This window comes from Bombus huntii, chromosome 3 (genome assembly GCF_024542735.1).
Source record: "Bombus huntii isolate Logan2020A chromosome 3, iyBomHunt1.1, whole genome shotgun sequence".
NCBI lineage: Eukaryota > Metazoa > Arthropoda > Insecta > Hymenoptera > Apidae > Bombus > Bombus huntii.
In genome coordinates, this window is record NC_066240.1 from 9995912 (window position 1) to 10012225 (window position 16314).

General features: G+C 30.1%; 3 protein-coding genes across 8 annotated transcripts; 1 reads left to right on the forward strand and 2 right to left on the reverse strand.

Annotated features, from left to right (window-relative positions):
• Window positions 1-387: 387 nt before the first annotated feature.
• On the reverse strand, window positions 388-5389 carry LOC126863813 (run domain Beclin-1-interacting and cysteine-rich domain-containing protein). Of its 4 annotated transcripts, none has more exons than XM_050614376.1 (9): window positions 4996-5389; window positions 4641-4846; window positions 4136-4287; window positions 3847-4030; window positions 2142-3739; window positions 1885-2067; window positions 1626-1808; window positions 1397-1550; window positions 388-1298 (listed from the first exon to the last, which is right to left on the reverse strand). In XM_050614376.1, exons 2-9 carry the CDS (start codon window positions 4818-4820, stop codon window positions 1101-1103), a joined length of 2832 nt encoding a protein of 943 aa, XP_050470333.1. In that variant the 5' UTR covers window positions 4821-4846; window positions 4996-5389; the 3' UTR covers window positions 388-1100. The 4 variants fall into 4 exon arrangements, with proteins under 4 accessions (XP_050470333.1, XP_050470331.1, XP_050470335.1 ...); XM_050614374.1 differs by having other exon boundaries at window positions 4959-5389; XM_050614378.1 differs by lacking the exon at window positions 4996-5389 and having other exon boundaries at window positions 4136-4256; window positions 4641-4789.
• Window positions 5390-5612: 223 nt separating this feature from the next.
• LOC126863825 (transcription elongation factor S-II) lies at window positions 5613-9401 on the reverse strand. 3 transcript variants are annotated; one of them, XM_050614409.1, is made up of 4 exons: window positions 9231-9401; window positions 6912-7089; window positions 6458-6813; window positions 5613-6381 (listed from the first exon to the last, which is right to left on the reverse strand). In XM_050614409.1, exons 2-4 carry the CDS (start codon window positions 7003-7005, stop codon window positions 6046-6048), a joined length of 786 nt encoding a protein of 261 aa, XP_050470366.1. In that variant the 5' UTR covers window positions 7006-7089; window positions 9231-9401; the 3' UTR covers window positions 5613-6045. The 3 variants fall into 3 exon arrangements, with proteins under 3 accessions (XP_050470366.1, XP_050470364.1, XP_050470365.1); XM_050614407.1 differs by lacking the exon at window positions 9231-9401 and adding an exon at window positions 7828-8037; XM_050614408.1 differs by lacking the exon at window positions 9231-9401 and adding an exon at window positions 7820-8034.
• A 2634-nt stretch (window positions 9402-12035) lies between these two features.
• Window positions 12036-15260, forward strand: LOC126863581 (uncharacterized). The gene is made up of 5 exons (XM_050613847.1): window positions 12036-12527; window positions 13167-13264; window positions 13351-13441; window positions 13515-13557; window positions 13682-15260. The coding sequence occupies exons 1-5, from the start codon at window positions 12240-12242 to the stop codon at window positions 13882-13884; spliced, it is 723 nt and encodes a 240-aa protein (XP_050469804.1). The 5' UTR covers window positions 12036-12239; the 3' UTR covers window positions 13885-15260.
• Window positions 15261-16314: the final 1054 nt, after the last annotated feature.

Sequence of the window (16314 nt, forward strand, 5' to 3'; positions counted from 1 at the left end):
GTACGTACAAAGCTTTATTTAGTTTTAATTCAAACCAGTACTATATACTGAATCGATAACGTCACATATAGTGCGAAAGTGGTAAGGGAATATCAGATAATCCCCAAAACGTAGGACACGAAATAGCATTGCATATCACACCTATTCTGTACCTTATTTGTAATACATATATTACAAATACTTCCGGAAAATAAAACATCTTATTAGATTTTAATATTTTATTATAAACTTCGACCATATTAACAACTTTTATAAATAAACAATGCATACTTTCAATCATGATAGGAACCAGGTACAGCATTTATGACTATTATATTTTTTCAGTATAAAGATAATATTTTTATAAACCATTGTACTAAAAATATTATTACCACTTTATAATCAATATTTATAACATGTAATAATTTATTTTTATTTTATTTTTAATCATATTAAACGTCTATCAAATTAATTCATAGTTAAAAAAATAAAAGCAAGCTATAAATACATATTTAGAATAATACATTTTGCAAATACGTAATATTTACACTACCTTTTGTCACATTGAAATAATTTATATTATTTAAGTCGAAAACTTATAAATAAATTATATATATCGCTATTTTCGTGTTGACTGGTAACAGTATACGTACTACAGCATGAGTAATTATGTAATATAAAAAAAAATAAATAGAAAAAATACTTCAAGAATAAAGTTACAATTACTTTAAATATCACATTTTCTCAGTCTTTACTACATTTGTAATGTACACATAATTATATTAAGTAAATTTTTTTATAAAATGCTATACTTTAGGCGTTTCAAGCAATAGAATGTTTCAATTCGTGAAATTTGCAAATATATTAAATTTTTTAAATTAAAATATAACTTTTACATTTTAACACATCTATGTAACTAATAATATAATGGAGATTTTTGGTAGTTTGAATTTACTTGTTGCTACTTGACAATTTCAATTTTGTATTAAATATGATAAATAGAAACCAAAGCACAATTTGGGAATATCTTTTTTTTACAAATAATAATTTAAATGAAATTTATAAATTACTAATTCGATACTTATATCTAAAAATATGACACAAGATAATCTTACCGTATGTCAAAATTGTTCTCTAGATATTCGTCTATCATGTAAACGAATGCAGCGTGGACAATCTACTTTATTAAAATTCTGCTTGCATTCATTATGAAAACATGCACCACACATTTCACATCTACTAACTTTTGTGAATTCCCACGGAAATATGACATCTTTGGAACGACATAGCTCACATACAAATCCCCTAGCTTGGCATAGCTAAAAACAAGATTAGATCTTATTAAAAGTACAAATATATAACATACATAACTCGGCTTTCATTAAAAATATAAATATTTACTATAAAAAAACACTACCTCACAGCCCATAATATGCATATTACACATTTCAACTAATTCTTGCAATCTCATTGGCAAGATACCATATTTAACATGCATCAGATCTTGAATGGAATATACATGGGGTTCACTTATTATATAATTTGGTTCCTTCTTCAGTATATCTTGAACACTAAAAGAAGTAACACAAATTTCAGAATATTATCTTTTTTCATAATAAAAAAGAAAAAATATTTGAAATGCATACCTTGTCGCAAATCGACATGTAAATAGAAAATCTTTAAAGAAAAATAATTGTAAACGTAATAATCTTGTTCTGGCTAATTGTTTTATTCGTCTATATAATGATGGATTTAAGTCATTTATTTGAAATAATGGATCTGATGTCATTTGATCCAACAGTCTATATGAAAAGTTTGATACAGAATATCTAAACGGACAAATAAATGAATATATAGTATCATTTTATAAATTATAAATGTATGTTGTCTTATTAATTGTTATACCTGTTAAAATCCCACTTAGTTAAAATTTTTCCTGGTATTAATGCTACCTGATTAGTATGGCATCCAGTACAGAAGTATCTACCTAAATACTCACAGTAACGAAATTTATTTGCATATTTTATTGCAACCTTCATTCCACATCCTGCGCACCTGTAATTCTGTTTGGCTATAAGAGTCCGTCGCCTATGTATAAAAAATATCATGTTTAAGTGAATAATGAAATTATATATATGTATCTTCTAAATTCATAAACATACACTGGTGGAGGATGTGATGTAAAAATAATTTGAGGTCTTGGTGGAGCCCATTCTGTTGTTCCACGCAGAGGAATTGACTGTGAATTTTCTGCATCATCTGGATTTATTGGCCAACTTTTTGGTAATGGTAACAATCTTTGTGGTACATCCTTTTCAGAGACCAGCCATTGTAATTCACTCGCTCTCGGTAATTGTTTCTCACTAAATTTACTAAGAAGTGACAAAGCTACCCCTTCCGCGGACATACTACTCTCAGTTAAAGTTGATTCTGTTCCATGTGCAGGGGATGATTGATACAAATCTGCATCTGAATATAAAGATGCCATGGATATGGAAATTCCAGCATTTTTAAGTTTTACTGCATTTCGCTCGTCATCCACTTCTAAATCTTCTATGTCATCTGTAGATATATTTTCTGAGGGAGCATCAGACGAAGTTGATAATGGACTAACACTTTGATCAGTGGTTGTAGTATCAGTTTTGCCATCACTCAGTAGTTCGCGATTCCACGTCCTTCCTTTGTACCGCTCTTCCTGTCGCTGACGCCGTCTTAATCGTATCCTCTGTTTTAAGCTATTTATTTCTTCGTCGCTTTCTTCAGTTGCTTCTTCCATAAGACGCCATTGCCTATTACATTTTACTTGTTCTATGGCAGCTATCATTGCTTCGGAAACACTGAAATGTGCGTTTTCTCTGTCCAATTCAGCATTTGCTCTAGAAAATTGTGCAGAAGCTAAAAAATTTGTTAAACTTTGACCTTCTGTTGGACGGGGAAAATATCCTATTGCCATAGGTTGAACACTGCTTCCTCCATCTTCCATGAAACTCTTCTTTGCTGTTCTTATATCTTTTTGCCCCTCAATTTCTAAATTCCATGGACTAGTGAATTCAGGCGCTGAACCTGATAAAAGAGAAGTTTTTCTTCTTGGCGTTTGAGAAATTCTAATTTCTGTAGAATTTGTGTTATATGCATTTGGATTTCCTTCATTTGGTATAAAAGAAGGAATCCGGTATTCTTCTACTGCATTTATTGATGTATCCTCAGAATTTAACATATCAGAATCTTCGCTAGATTTCTTCATACTTTGATTCTGTTTCGCTTTAGTTTTGTTTTGTACTTTCCTTACAGGAGTCCTTGGCTTTACAAGTTGTTTATTATCCACATTTGATGTTGAATGTTTTAATTCGGCATAATTTACATTAATTATTTTTGATAATTCAACAGAAGATGTTTGAGGATCATTACTTTTATGTGAACTACTCTTTGCAACGCATGATAAAGATGCAGAAGCACTTTTTTCTACAGATGTACAATTTTTAGTCAGTACTGAAAGACTACTCCAACTTTTCAAAGGTATATCATTAATTTCTTTAGAATCTAATGATTTATCTTCATATTTTTCATTAGATTTAACATCATCATGTTGCATAATTTTGTTGTCTGAAGCTATTTTTAATGATTCTAATTGACAATTCTCAATATGTATTACTTTATCTCTTGCAACACTAAGATTTATTGTTGAGAAATTAATTGGATATGAAGAAGATCGACGATGTCTCTTTGGACTTGTTTTAGGAGAAATCCAACAAGGTAAAAACTAAAAACAAAAATACTAAGTGAACGATTAGATTAAAATGTGTATCAATCATACAAATACAATGATATACACATTACAATAAATAAAAATGTTTTTGGACAACTTACCAAGGATGGATCAATTTCTGTAAGCAATGTAGGTTGGTTTCTTTCAACTGCTCTTAAACATAAGAGTGTGGCTTCAGCTAAGTTTTCTTGACACAAAAATGCCCATGGTTCAAAACAAGAAAGTAAATGTTCCTTATCAGACAAAAGCCATGGAAGCTTATGTGACAAAGAATGACTTTCCAAACTATGTCATAATAATTATTAAATTATGTTATGTAAATTTAAGTATCTGATATATATATATATAAACACTAATAGATTAAATCAACATGTTCCTTTTGGTAATTACCTCTTGTACAGCCATAACATATCTTTGTGTGAGACAATTCGAGTTGGTAAATTTGAAAGATAATCTTCTGTTTCAGGAACAACAGGTGACAATGCTACAGAGGGCTGCAGCCAATTTAATCCTTGAATAAAAATCCAACAATCCGGTTCTCCCTTATAATAAATTTTATTAAATTCTTTTCAACATTAAGTTTATATTAAGTATTTCTCTATGTAAATAATATAAAAATATATTGACCATAAGTAAAAATAGTAAAATTATTCTAAATATAAAAGAAGATGACATTTTCAATGAAAGTAAAAAAAACCAATGTCACTGTCAATGTAAACAAACAATTATAACATAGTACAATTTCATATTACATTGCAATCAAAAATTTAATTGTATTAAACAATAAAGAGGCAAAAATAAAATATGGCCAAGTATAATTACAAATACAAGTAAATTATATCATATTAATAACTATGCATGTCAAGCAAAAACAAGTTAAAGGATTTAATCTTACATTTCGATTAAATATTCGACAGCCATGTTTGAATATCCTTTCCATTACATTGTGAAGACGATTTAAACCACCGTAAACATCCCATACGTTTAAAACACCATCGACCAATAAACCTTCTACCGTAGATCGAAGGTTTTGCAAAAGTTGCCATTGCTCTTTGATGTGGGCGTCTCCGCACATAGTGATGATCAGGAATCATTCACTTTCTATTTTAATATATTCTTTAATTATTTTTCGTTGTGTCATCAAATATTTCAGAAAAGTTAACGATCGTTACATATTATATAAACATTATGTATAGTTATTGAAAAACGTTACTTATGCTTTCCTGGATATTTATTAAATTTTCTATTACCTTCAAAAAACTTCATTTTAAATGTTACATCATTACGATCAATTTTACTATAATACTCATATGCTGTCTTTTAACGTAAACAGAATCACGTAATTTCATTCTTTTACATGATCTGTTAATAAACCGTAAAAGATTTAGAAACCATTCGAAAAGTACATACTGATGGACATACTTTAATAGTTACACAAATGACATTGATATTAGGTTAGAAATTAGCGTACGCGTTGAAGTACGTAAACCCTTAAATCTAAATTGCTAGAAACATCGAGTGCAGTGGCGGCCCCCAACGGTGATTCATAAAAACTATCAAGTTTATGGTAAAGTCAATCGACAAAAAGAAAAATTATACCCGTGTGTGGTTGTACGGTAACATATGTACAATTGTTACTTAACCAATCCAATTTTTTCAGATGATATAATAAAAATTCTTTAATTTAAATAAAAATGAAACTTTTACATTCGCAATCATATATTATATCTATTTTTAAATATGAAATTTTTAACTACTATATTGTCAAAAAGGGTTCCAAAAATACTACAATGTAATTACATACATGTATTTCAGAACTGTACCCACAATTTCTAATTTTTCACAGATAAAATACGATGTAACCTCGTGCAATATAAAACAAAATATTTTTATTTTAATATTAGTCGCATATCCGAACTTTTTTACAGCGACAATGCTGTATATACACAAAATAAAAACATGTATCATTTAATTTGTTTAATTTAATGAATTCTTCGTTAATATGTTTTAGGTCCTATAAAGCTTCTATGAGTCTCTAATTTTTAAATCCTATGAGACCTCTGGTAAATCAATCAAATATGAGTATATACAATTCAATGAAAACTGATATACTTTTTGAATTCGTGGAAAAATTAAAAACATCATTAAGCATCCAATGTAATCTGTGAATTGTAAATATGCAATATATTTGCACTGAGTTTCTTTAACTCTAATAATAATGATTAATAATAGGTAGGTCTTGAACGAAATACATTTTCCTGTCCATTGCAATCAGAAAAAACTGTGGTAGGTAAGGATATTTAGCAAAACTTCCATCGATTTCCACATTCGTTGCATAGCACAAAAGTAGTCATAGGTTCATCAGCTGAACGTGTCTGCACTTGATTATAAGTACAATTACGTTTTTTGCACTTTCCACATTTTAATAGATCAGTTTTCGTTCCTTGTACTGTAGCAAGTTGTGCATCATTAATTGCTTCCTTTTTAAACTGTTCCCTTAATTGTTTTATTTCATCGCTTGCCATCTCTTCTGCAGTCATAACAGCAAGCCTAGCAGGTGTTATAGCACCAGCAATAAAATTTGTTCGAAGATTAGGATTTTTTGCGTCACGTAAATTAGCGACTCTACTTCGCACCTAAATAATTAGATATATATAATTAGGTTTCGCATTTACAGAAAAATATAAAAATATAAAGGAATTAGGACCTTACTCTGTTCTTATATCTATTATCAGTATTTTTAAATTCTGCATAAATTGCTTCTTCGAGTTCTTCTGCTAATTCCTCTGGAGTAGCACAGCCATCAATTGTATTTCCATCTACTCTTAAAGCTGCTGCCAGTAGCTCTCTACATTTAAGCCGTACAGCATCTGTGGTTGTAGGAGCAGGAAACGTAGACTGTTTTCTTTGAATATCTTTATGAGGTTTCTCTTCCTTCATTTTAACATCACTTCCATCTGCATTATCCTTTTCTTTTTTCTGTTCTCCATCATCTTTACTTTTCTCTGATTTATCGTCTTTCTTCTTTGAACTGCTTGAAGAAGTAGAATCTTTTTCTTTATTGGACCCTATGGGAAAGATATAGAATTTTAATTTATCTAAGAGAAATTTTACTTTTATGTTTACTTTTTTATTTTTAATTTTATATTTAAATTTATTTTCTTACCAGATAAAAATTTCTTCCAATTTTTAATAAGAGTTTTTGATAACGATATAACTTCTTCGTCTCTGCTTGATTTTCTCAATGCATTCACTGTCATTCCAATGCGTGTCTTGGTCAGAAGTTCCAAATCCACAGGTAACTTTTGTAATATTTTAAGTAATTCCAGTGCTTGTTCTTGCCCCTGTAATATGAACACACTTTTATTATAAAAGGAAATCGAAGTATACATAATCCATTTATATTTCTCTAATGTAGATTACACATATAGGCATACATGATATTTATATAATCTACTGAAGACATTGTTATTATGTATCTTTATCATCAAAACATGCATTGTAACCAATTTTATATAAGGATATAATTTGTGTATGTAACAGATAATTTTTTTTAAAGCAACGTTAAATGTAAACAGTTGAACTATACAAATAATATATATATATATAATATATATACATAAATATATACAAATAATTATAGCATAAACAAAAAGTCTATACTAATGAGCTTTGAATTAGTGCGACTACAGACTTTAACGACGACTTCAATACTTATGTGTATAGAAAATTTTATAAGCCGCATTTTCGAAAACTCTACAACGAAAATAACATGACTCGCCTTTCTCAAGTTTCATGAATGCATTAAAATTATCGTGCCAAATATTAAAGTTCCATAAATACGTTTTGTTGCTTTAACACCATCGAATTACTGTGTATACAAAAATTTATACGAATAAACATTTATTTCTGGAGAAAAGTTTCAAACAATATTTGTATTTGTTATATTTCTTTGTATTTGTTAAACATTTACGATGATGTATTAGAGTAATCACAATTTATATTGGAAAAGAGCTTTGCTTAATGAACAGCCTCCAATATGCCGAGCAGGGTACACAACTATATTTTACTCACTTACTCACCGTCCCGTCTCCGCTCGACATCTTATTTAATTTTTTCTGAATCCGTAGCACTTCTTCCTCAGCACTCATTATGAAAATTTTGTACTTTTTACACAATAAACCAATATAAACACATACAACACACCAATCAAATGAATAACAAACTCCGAGTATGCTTATAACCGTAACTTGCGATGCAGAGTTCGATACTGGATAGGTAACTTGCAACACGCTAAGGTTGCGGTCATTACGTGATATTATAGTGCCATCTTTTGTAGAGGAAATAAGTTAAAAAATGGCGGGAATATTTAAAAATTCTATATGAAGAACATTTCTCATTGTCAGAGGAGGAATGCATAATAAATACATTTGGTGAATTTGCCAAATAGTTACCTCCTTGTCGATTTTGATATCCTTGAAATATTTTGTCAAGATCATCATTCTGAACAATTTTTTCCTATACATATGTGGAGTGGTCGATTTTAGTTTTCGCGTTATACACAAACATATATTTGGTATCATATATGCACTTTCTTCCTATATTTTGTACAAAATTGTCGATTAGATATTATTATTATTGCCTGTATATGCGAGTATGTGTCCATATTATAATTATGTTGATGTAACCGCATTATTATTGATATTGCCCTCACGACTTGCGCGGGACCGCCACTATTTAAATAGCTTAACCCTATCTATTCCTGTGCATTTGAAATTCAGTGATTGGACTTCTAATTATTTCTTTCATTGTTCGTACATCTCTATAAAGATGTAAAAAAAATTCCGTTAAATTCATTAGAAGGTAACACATCGACAGCTTCACGCGCCATATATGATACTAAACATACTTTTGTATGCAACTTGCAATCTACCGATCCCTATTATATGCATAGGAAAAAGTTGTTCAAAATGATGACCTTGATTCCAAGGCCATCGAAATTGGCGAGGAAGTAACAGAATAACTATTCGGCAATTTGATTGTGCATTTTTGTTAATATTTTGATTTTATTATAATTAAGTAGGAGGATTTTGATATGATATAACTGAAGATGAAACTGATCTGTTGATTTCAAACATGTAAGCAAATTTTAAAATTTTGAAAGGGATGAAAAAATATGAAAATATGAAGATAATTTTGGCGATATGAGACTGATTGATAATGTACTGAATCTTACAATTACTTCCCTGTAAAAAATAGGAAATGTGACTTATCGTGTTCCTCCCTCCGGTCTTCATGTAGAATTTGTAATAAAATAATATTTAAACAAATTTTAGAAATGTTGAGATAATGCATCCGTCTTAATCTAATGTTAGTAAAACATTGGTGTTTAATCAATAAAACTTACGCTTGATTTGAAAATAGTTATACCATAGAATCTATATCATATTATGTAAATAATAAAAGTTTATTTTGAAATATTTACCGTTCTTCTTTGTAATTATTTCTCCAACAAACTTGATTACTAGTTCCAGCACTACCGGTCTCAGTAAATATCATCATTCCCAGTAATAATAATAGTAGTAATAATAAGCAGAATTACAAAATACACTATTCAAAATCCGTAGAGTATTACTCGACAGTCTGTAATATTTTTCTGCAAAGAATGGAATGGAATAAGGCACTCCGAAACATTACAAATACTATTGCTATTAAATTTTTATACGGAGAATTAATTTATAAAAAAAACCTATTAATAATTAAGATTTTTCATATTTATTTACTTAAACTAGTTAAACAATGAACAGTTCATACAATAAAAATTCTGATTCTTGATATCGTCTATAATTTTTCGAATAACTGAATCGACTACAATGCTATTTCAATACATTCTGATAAGCGCAGTTTATCTTTTTTGAACGAGTAATTTTAGAAGCAATTTTTCGTCTATTACGAAGTCGCAAACAGATTGAAAAAAAGAAAGATGAAATTGAATGAACCTAATTTTCTTATAGACAGTAATAACTATAACATTAATCATACGTATATACTTATCCGATATCAAATAACTTGTGCTATCTATAATAGTGAAAATAACATAAATTGTTGCAGTACTGAGTATACAGTATTGAGTATAAAAGATTCATCCAATCATCTTACTAACATTTCTTATTTCCGGTCTATAAAGAATAGATTCATGCTTCAGCAACGATATTGTAGAAACCTTCGTGGCCACGTATCTACCTTACGTATCACGAAACATACGTATAATCGTTCAAGACATTTGGAAACATATTCCAGAAATTTAGGCAGTAAGGTTGTGTGCGCATTAGCGACAAAACTGTTACTTTAGCATTTATATTATATAATAGAGAAACGTAGGGTGTAACCGGGTATGTAAGACAAACTTGTATTGTCTGGTATGGTATTACATTTGGGCTAACCTTAAGTTATTATGAGATCATAAGAGTAGAGCAGAATAGTTTTTCATCCAGTGAAGTTAAAAAATTTCAGGTTGGAAAGTATTAGTGTTGTGTTGGTAAATTAATAATTTTTTATCGCTTGAATTTAAAACATTATTACGATAAATACTGAATTATACTTTGCAGTTTTTACACGGTATTTTCACATTTCACTCGATTTCTTATCGCATGCTGAAGTGTAAATATCTAATATAAATTATAAGATTGGGTATTTGATTGTGTGGTAAAATCGGTAACCAGTGCTGCTTTGCTGTGCTTGCTTTCTATCTATAGTGTAAATGTGTTTCAGTATTCATTCCTTTTTGCTATAATCGAAACAATATAAAAACCAGCTCGAACAAGAAATTGTTCGGATTCGGAAAAAGATCATACGAAAAAAGAATTTCTAAATAATTGAAAAAAGTTAATGCAAGCTAAAATAAGTTAATATAAACTGAAATAAGCCAATATTTGTCAAAATCATATAAAATAACTTTCCTTTGCAAGATTTCCTTATTACTTTTGTCGAAAAGCTGCCTACCTCCGATTTCAATGGTTTTCAATGCCAGTTTTTCGCGAATATCTCAGAAACTAAGCGAATGCATCCTTTCTACGTATAGGAAAGAGTTGTTTAAAATATCGATTTCTACAACACATCCAAAAATTATCAAAATTTAAGGGTAGGTAGTGTTTCTACAGTTTCACCGTTTTATAATAATAGAAATAAAGATTTTATAATTATATCATATTTTATGTGTTTTTAATAGGTACCCGATATTAGCGATACCTATAGAATAAATATTTGCACACTTCCAAACAATCTTGATTTTCTATATTCTAAATAACTTTTTCAAAGACGGTCTCTCATTTCCTGATTCTGTACGGACGAATTAAGATTTTCAACGGTATACAAGGTTCTTTTTGCCATTTGACCTTTGCTAGCAGGAGAAATATATTAAGTACCCGGTTATGCCCCTATGGCATTATTAGCAGAAGCAAATATTGAATTTTTTTTTATGTGAACGAAAGGAAAAAATGAGTCGTTCTCTGGTCGCGTTGTCAAATGAGTACATGCCTATATTTCATATAAAAATGTCCTTTTCGTAAACGATAAAATTGTCGCTAATGCGCGGGGGCTTCAAAAGGAAGAATATGCAATACACACATATCACGATTAAAATATTTTCCATGTCGTTCATTACTATATTGTTATATCAAATATATATATATTGTTTAATGCTATTGTTTATATGTATGTTTGTACAATGTAAACTGAAGGTCATTACAAAACCGAAATGCAAGCGGAAATAACAAAATAAAAATATATTATTTAGTGTTTCAGAAGAATGAAAGACGCACAAGCACTGTATTTGATATTTCTTATTACAAAGTATTTAAAAAGTATCTACTATTCTTGGGACAGTTTCCAAATCAATCGCGCTGGAGTAAGAAACTTAATCTAACCGTGATGATAGGCAGTCTATTGACATTACATTATCCAGGTGTAAGTAAAATTATTATAGACATGTTAAACATGTGAAAAATATTTATGTTGTTAAATAAATATTGTGAAGACTAGTTACATGAAATTGATAAAAAGATATTGGATACAATATAATTAGAGATTTTACTTAACAGTTTGTACAAATTTATACGTCATTATACGCAAAAGATGTGGCAAAGTTCTTGGAAGCCATACCTGTAATAACTACGTTAACAGCTGTCTTAATAAAATTGCTAAATCATGTAATTTACAAGGAAAATGTATATAAATTTATAAAAATAAATCCAATGATGAAATTAAAGATTATAAAATGTAACTATTTTCTAGTTCGAAAAGATGTTCCATATCATAAAGAAAGACTGGGAATTGTTAAACGATAAGAGCGAAGCGCAAATTCTTAAGGAAATTACTAAAGAAGGAAAGAAGCTTGGTGAAATATATAGAAGTAATTGTTGTGGCTTATTTTTTGATAAATTTTACACATTGACTATGTTTTTATATACCAACATTTTTCATAATTTTTATACAAATGATGTTATTAATATTATTTTCAGCTTTTATGTTATCATGTATGTCAGGATTTATAATTATTCCATTGTCCCCTGTGATCTTGGATATCATCTCACCGCTCAATGAAACTCGTCATCGAGAACAAATGTTTAGAGTAACATACTTTCTAGATGACGATCAGTACTTTTATGCTATATATTTTCATTCACTTTGGTGTGCATTCATAATAACGATGATTGCAGTCACTATCGATTCATTATACATACAAATTGTTCATCATGATAGCGCCTTATTTGCCATATGTGGGTAAGTATATAATAATATGTACAAGTATAGATATAGCGGAAGGATATCTAGTGATTTCCTTCATTCGCTACAGTATTTGTGAAAAATAATAAAAATGATATTTTCTATTGAGATACTGGTGAATTTGTAAAACTGTTAAGTCCTCTCTGATTTAGATGATTTTTTAATATGTTATGAAACTCAACAAATTGAACAGCTTTTTCTTTTATATGTAACTATCATGTAACTTTAACTAAAATCTAAACTAACACGTTGATGATATTCACTTTTAAATCGAGCTATAAGTTATACGTATACAACAGGCACCGTTTGCAACCTCGGGTATGCAGTTATTATACAAGTTATCATTAATTATTATTATTGATAACAGAGTTATTATACAAGCCCGCTACATAATTAGCAACCAATGATAACACATACACTGTTACGGACGTACAATTATATTATAGAAGGAATTCACTGTCGTGATATCGTTGGATTTTTGCTAATATCTTGGAAATTATGGTCCACTGACTGTTACATGTAAAGGAAAAAGTTGCTTAAAATGTTGAGTTTTATAACATATTCAAAAATCATCGAAATCAGACAGGATGTAACAGTTTTACAGTTTCACTGAGATATTTGACAATGATGTAGGCAGGCCCTCATAACAGCACGAAAATCTACTGATGTTGACACAAATGAAACTTACACTGAATGGCTCAGGCAGTGCTTGACTATGCATAACGATGCCCTCCAGTTAGTAACGATAGAATTATAATTATATAACGATATAATTAAGAAGTTATAATAAAAGTTGACTTATTCTTTCGTTGTATTTTAAGATTATTCGAAATGCTAGATGACAGCAGCCGTAGAAGCTACTTTTTTCAAATTTTACTGACTATGATCGGCATGACCGTAACAGCCGTACAAGTAAGAATTATTTTGCAATTATAGAAAATATTAATAAACCAAATACTGAAACCTATTAATACTTTTTAATTAGGCCGTTATGAATCTCCATCAACCTGAAGAAGCTCTCAGAATTGGTCTGTTCCTTGTAGCTCAACAATTCCACTTGCTTATTATTACTTTACCTGGGCAAGTGATTACGGATCATAGTTTTGAGTTGACTAACGATATGTACGTTAACAAATATGTTTTAAATGTTAGAAAAATCATCAGTTCGGTATAACATCTGTATTAATCTTATATCTAATAGATACCGCTCAATGTGGTACAACATGCCAATAAATGTTCAAAGAATACTTCACATGATGCAAATGAGATCTAGTAAACCATGTAAGTTGACAGCAGGAGGGATATACGAAATGAACATAGAGAATTTTGGAACGGTACGTACTTTGCAGTGTTAGGTTTATAATTATTTTGTTGTACTTTAAATAATGATATAATAATATTTTTTATTTTAAGACATTTAAAACATGCGTATCGTATTTTACGGTTCTCCTATCCTTGGGTGACTGATTCGTTTTCAAAATGAATTCGACTTGTTCCGTATGTTCAATTTATAAGATTCTCCGGAAGCTAACCATTGGTATTGATGTGGTAATGTGTATCTATTATACTTTTTATGGTGTTATTAATATTAAATGTGTACAAGGCGTACAATGAAATAGTGTTTACATAGAATACTAGCATCGAATAATTATAAGCACACATAAATAAAATCACTATATACCTCATTTCTTCTTTCATATTATTGCTTGAACATGACAACAATATTGTTTCTCTTTTTAAATAAATTTTGATCACTTCAATATCATCAAATGAAGATGACATTTTGTATTTCACGTTCATAGCTATATCTTTGCGTGTAAAGGCACAGTGTTTAGAACAAAACGATATTTAAACAGTGTTTAGAACTCTAACATGATACCGAAAGAAAGGATTTGAATTAAGAATGAGATTACGAAAACAAACAAGACGAGCATAACACAGCAAGAAAGATTATTGTAAGAATTAAATTAAATTAAACTCACACAAAATCCACTAAACTGAACTTGATGTAACTTAACAGCGGCGATGAAATAAATATGAGCACGTACAATTATTTCGATTAAGAATATTAAAGCGAGCATGATTATTTAACTTGGTTTCATGCGACGCAAAGCCTGTATCCTGCGGCTACTAACATCTCGTAATGAAAGATATTGCATCGTTCTTTCTACGTCTGTCGCCTGTTTTTGCCAAGCGTGAACTGGTGGTATAAGTACTACTTTGTTTCTGTCTGAATCGAATCGTTCCGCAACGTTGCGTACTTGTACGGATAACATAACTCAAACTACACACTACAAAAGCGAAGCACCACCGATGAACACATTGATATTACCCGACTTGTGGTCTATGACCCGAACGTGATAAAAGAACAGTTCGCGACGATTTGGACGGTTTGACCCTAACTTGAGCCAACGCTGTCCAAAATTGTCTCCCGGGTGATAAACGCTGTTCCCACCATCGTGTCGTTTTAACGAATACGTCGCACATTTCATCTGTTAAGACGTTATGGCTAACTGCTTAAGGTAAAAAGTGTAAAAACACGTTACTATCACGTCATAGCACGTGATTTCACATAACATTCGAAAAGCGTAATCCGATACATTCGACATGCGTCATGCTGTTTATATGCAATACGCTATGTGATAGTATGTGATTTCACGTGATGCGATAGTAATGTATTTCTACTTTTAGTGTTATGCGGTTTCTCTGAACAACGCAAAAGAATGGTGGAAAGCAGGCAAGTGAAGAATCTCTATATTGCACAAATAAAAAACCTGGCATTGGTCGAAGTAATTCAGTGTTATTTAAAAAATGGGAAGCTCAAACTGTTCGTAACACACAGTATCTCATCTATTCTTATGAATTCAAATATCTTCAATTACTGGGAAGTCAATCTGTCACTGAATATTCCATGAAACGTTCTAATCACCGTCTACAATACTTCATCTCACTGAAATCGATGATTGTCCGAAAAAATTGGACAATTTTGTCCACCATTGATTTCTTTGTCCACTACACATAATTGCCATAGAATGGTTTGACTTGAGCATAGCATAACACATATCTGTCTGGTCTGCATCATATTTCACCTTGAATTTACATATGAAAGAAATCTTCAAATATTGGAGAATTAGTGTATATGAAAACCACTACTGTTATTGTACGTTTTCGATAGCTGAATCCTCGAATAGTAAACATTTTATAACTAACACTTAATTTTAGATATTCAATTATTCCTCGTCTTATGATAAGATGCCACATACTGTTTTAATCATACATTTTCTAAAAACGTTGTTCTCAAATACAGTCTTTCTATACAGAGTGGAAGTCAGTTAGTAGACTCTAGATTATTAGAAATCAATGTTTTTGATGCTTCCTTATCCTTTGCTTAGTAAATCCTTAAAAACATGCAGCCGAACTTATCACGGTAGGACTCACAGAAAAACGTTATTGCCTTCCCTTTAGTTTAGGTACTCTATAAGTATAGTCGTAAAAGGAGAAGACAATTCTTGTTACAGAGTCTTAAAAAGCACTTCGATAACATTAATAAACATTCTTTTTGAAAAAGTAATTACGTTATTTACGTAGAGCCCACACCACAATATCGCTGAAAAATTCGTAAGAGTCGTATTTTACTTTCTTTTCTGACGAGTAGTAAAGGATAACATTAATATGAAGAAAATCCGAATGACAGTATTAATACTTGATATATGTTAATATATGTTAATTGAGATAAATTACTTTGACAAGTTGTTTTTTTCCCCAAAATTGTTAATTGTAGTCAA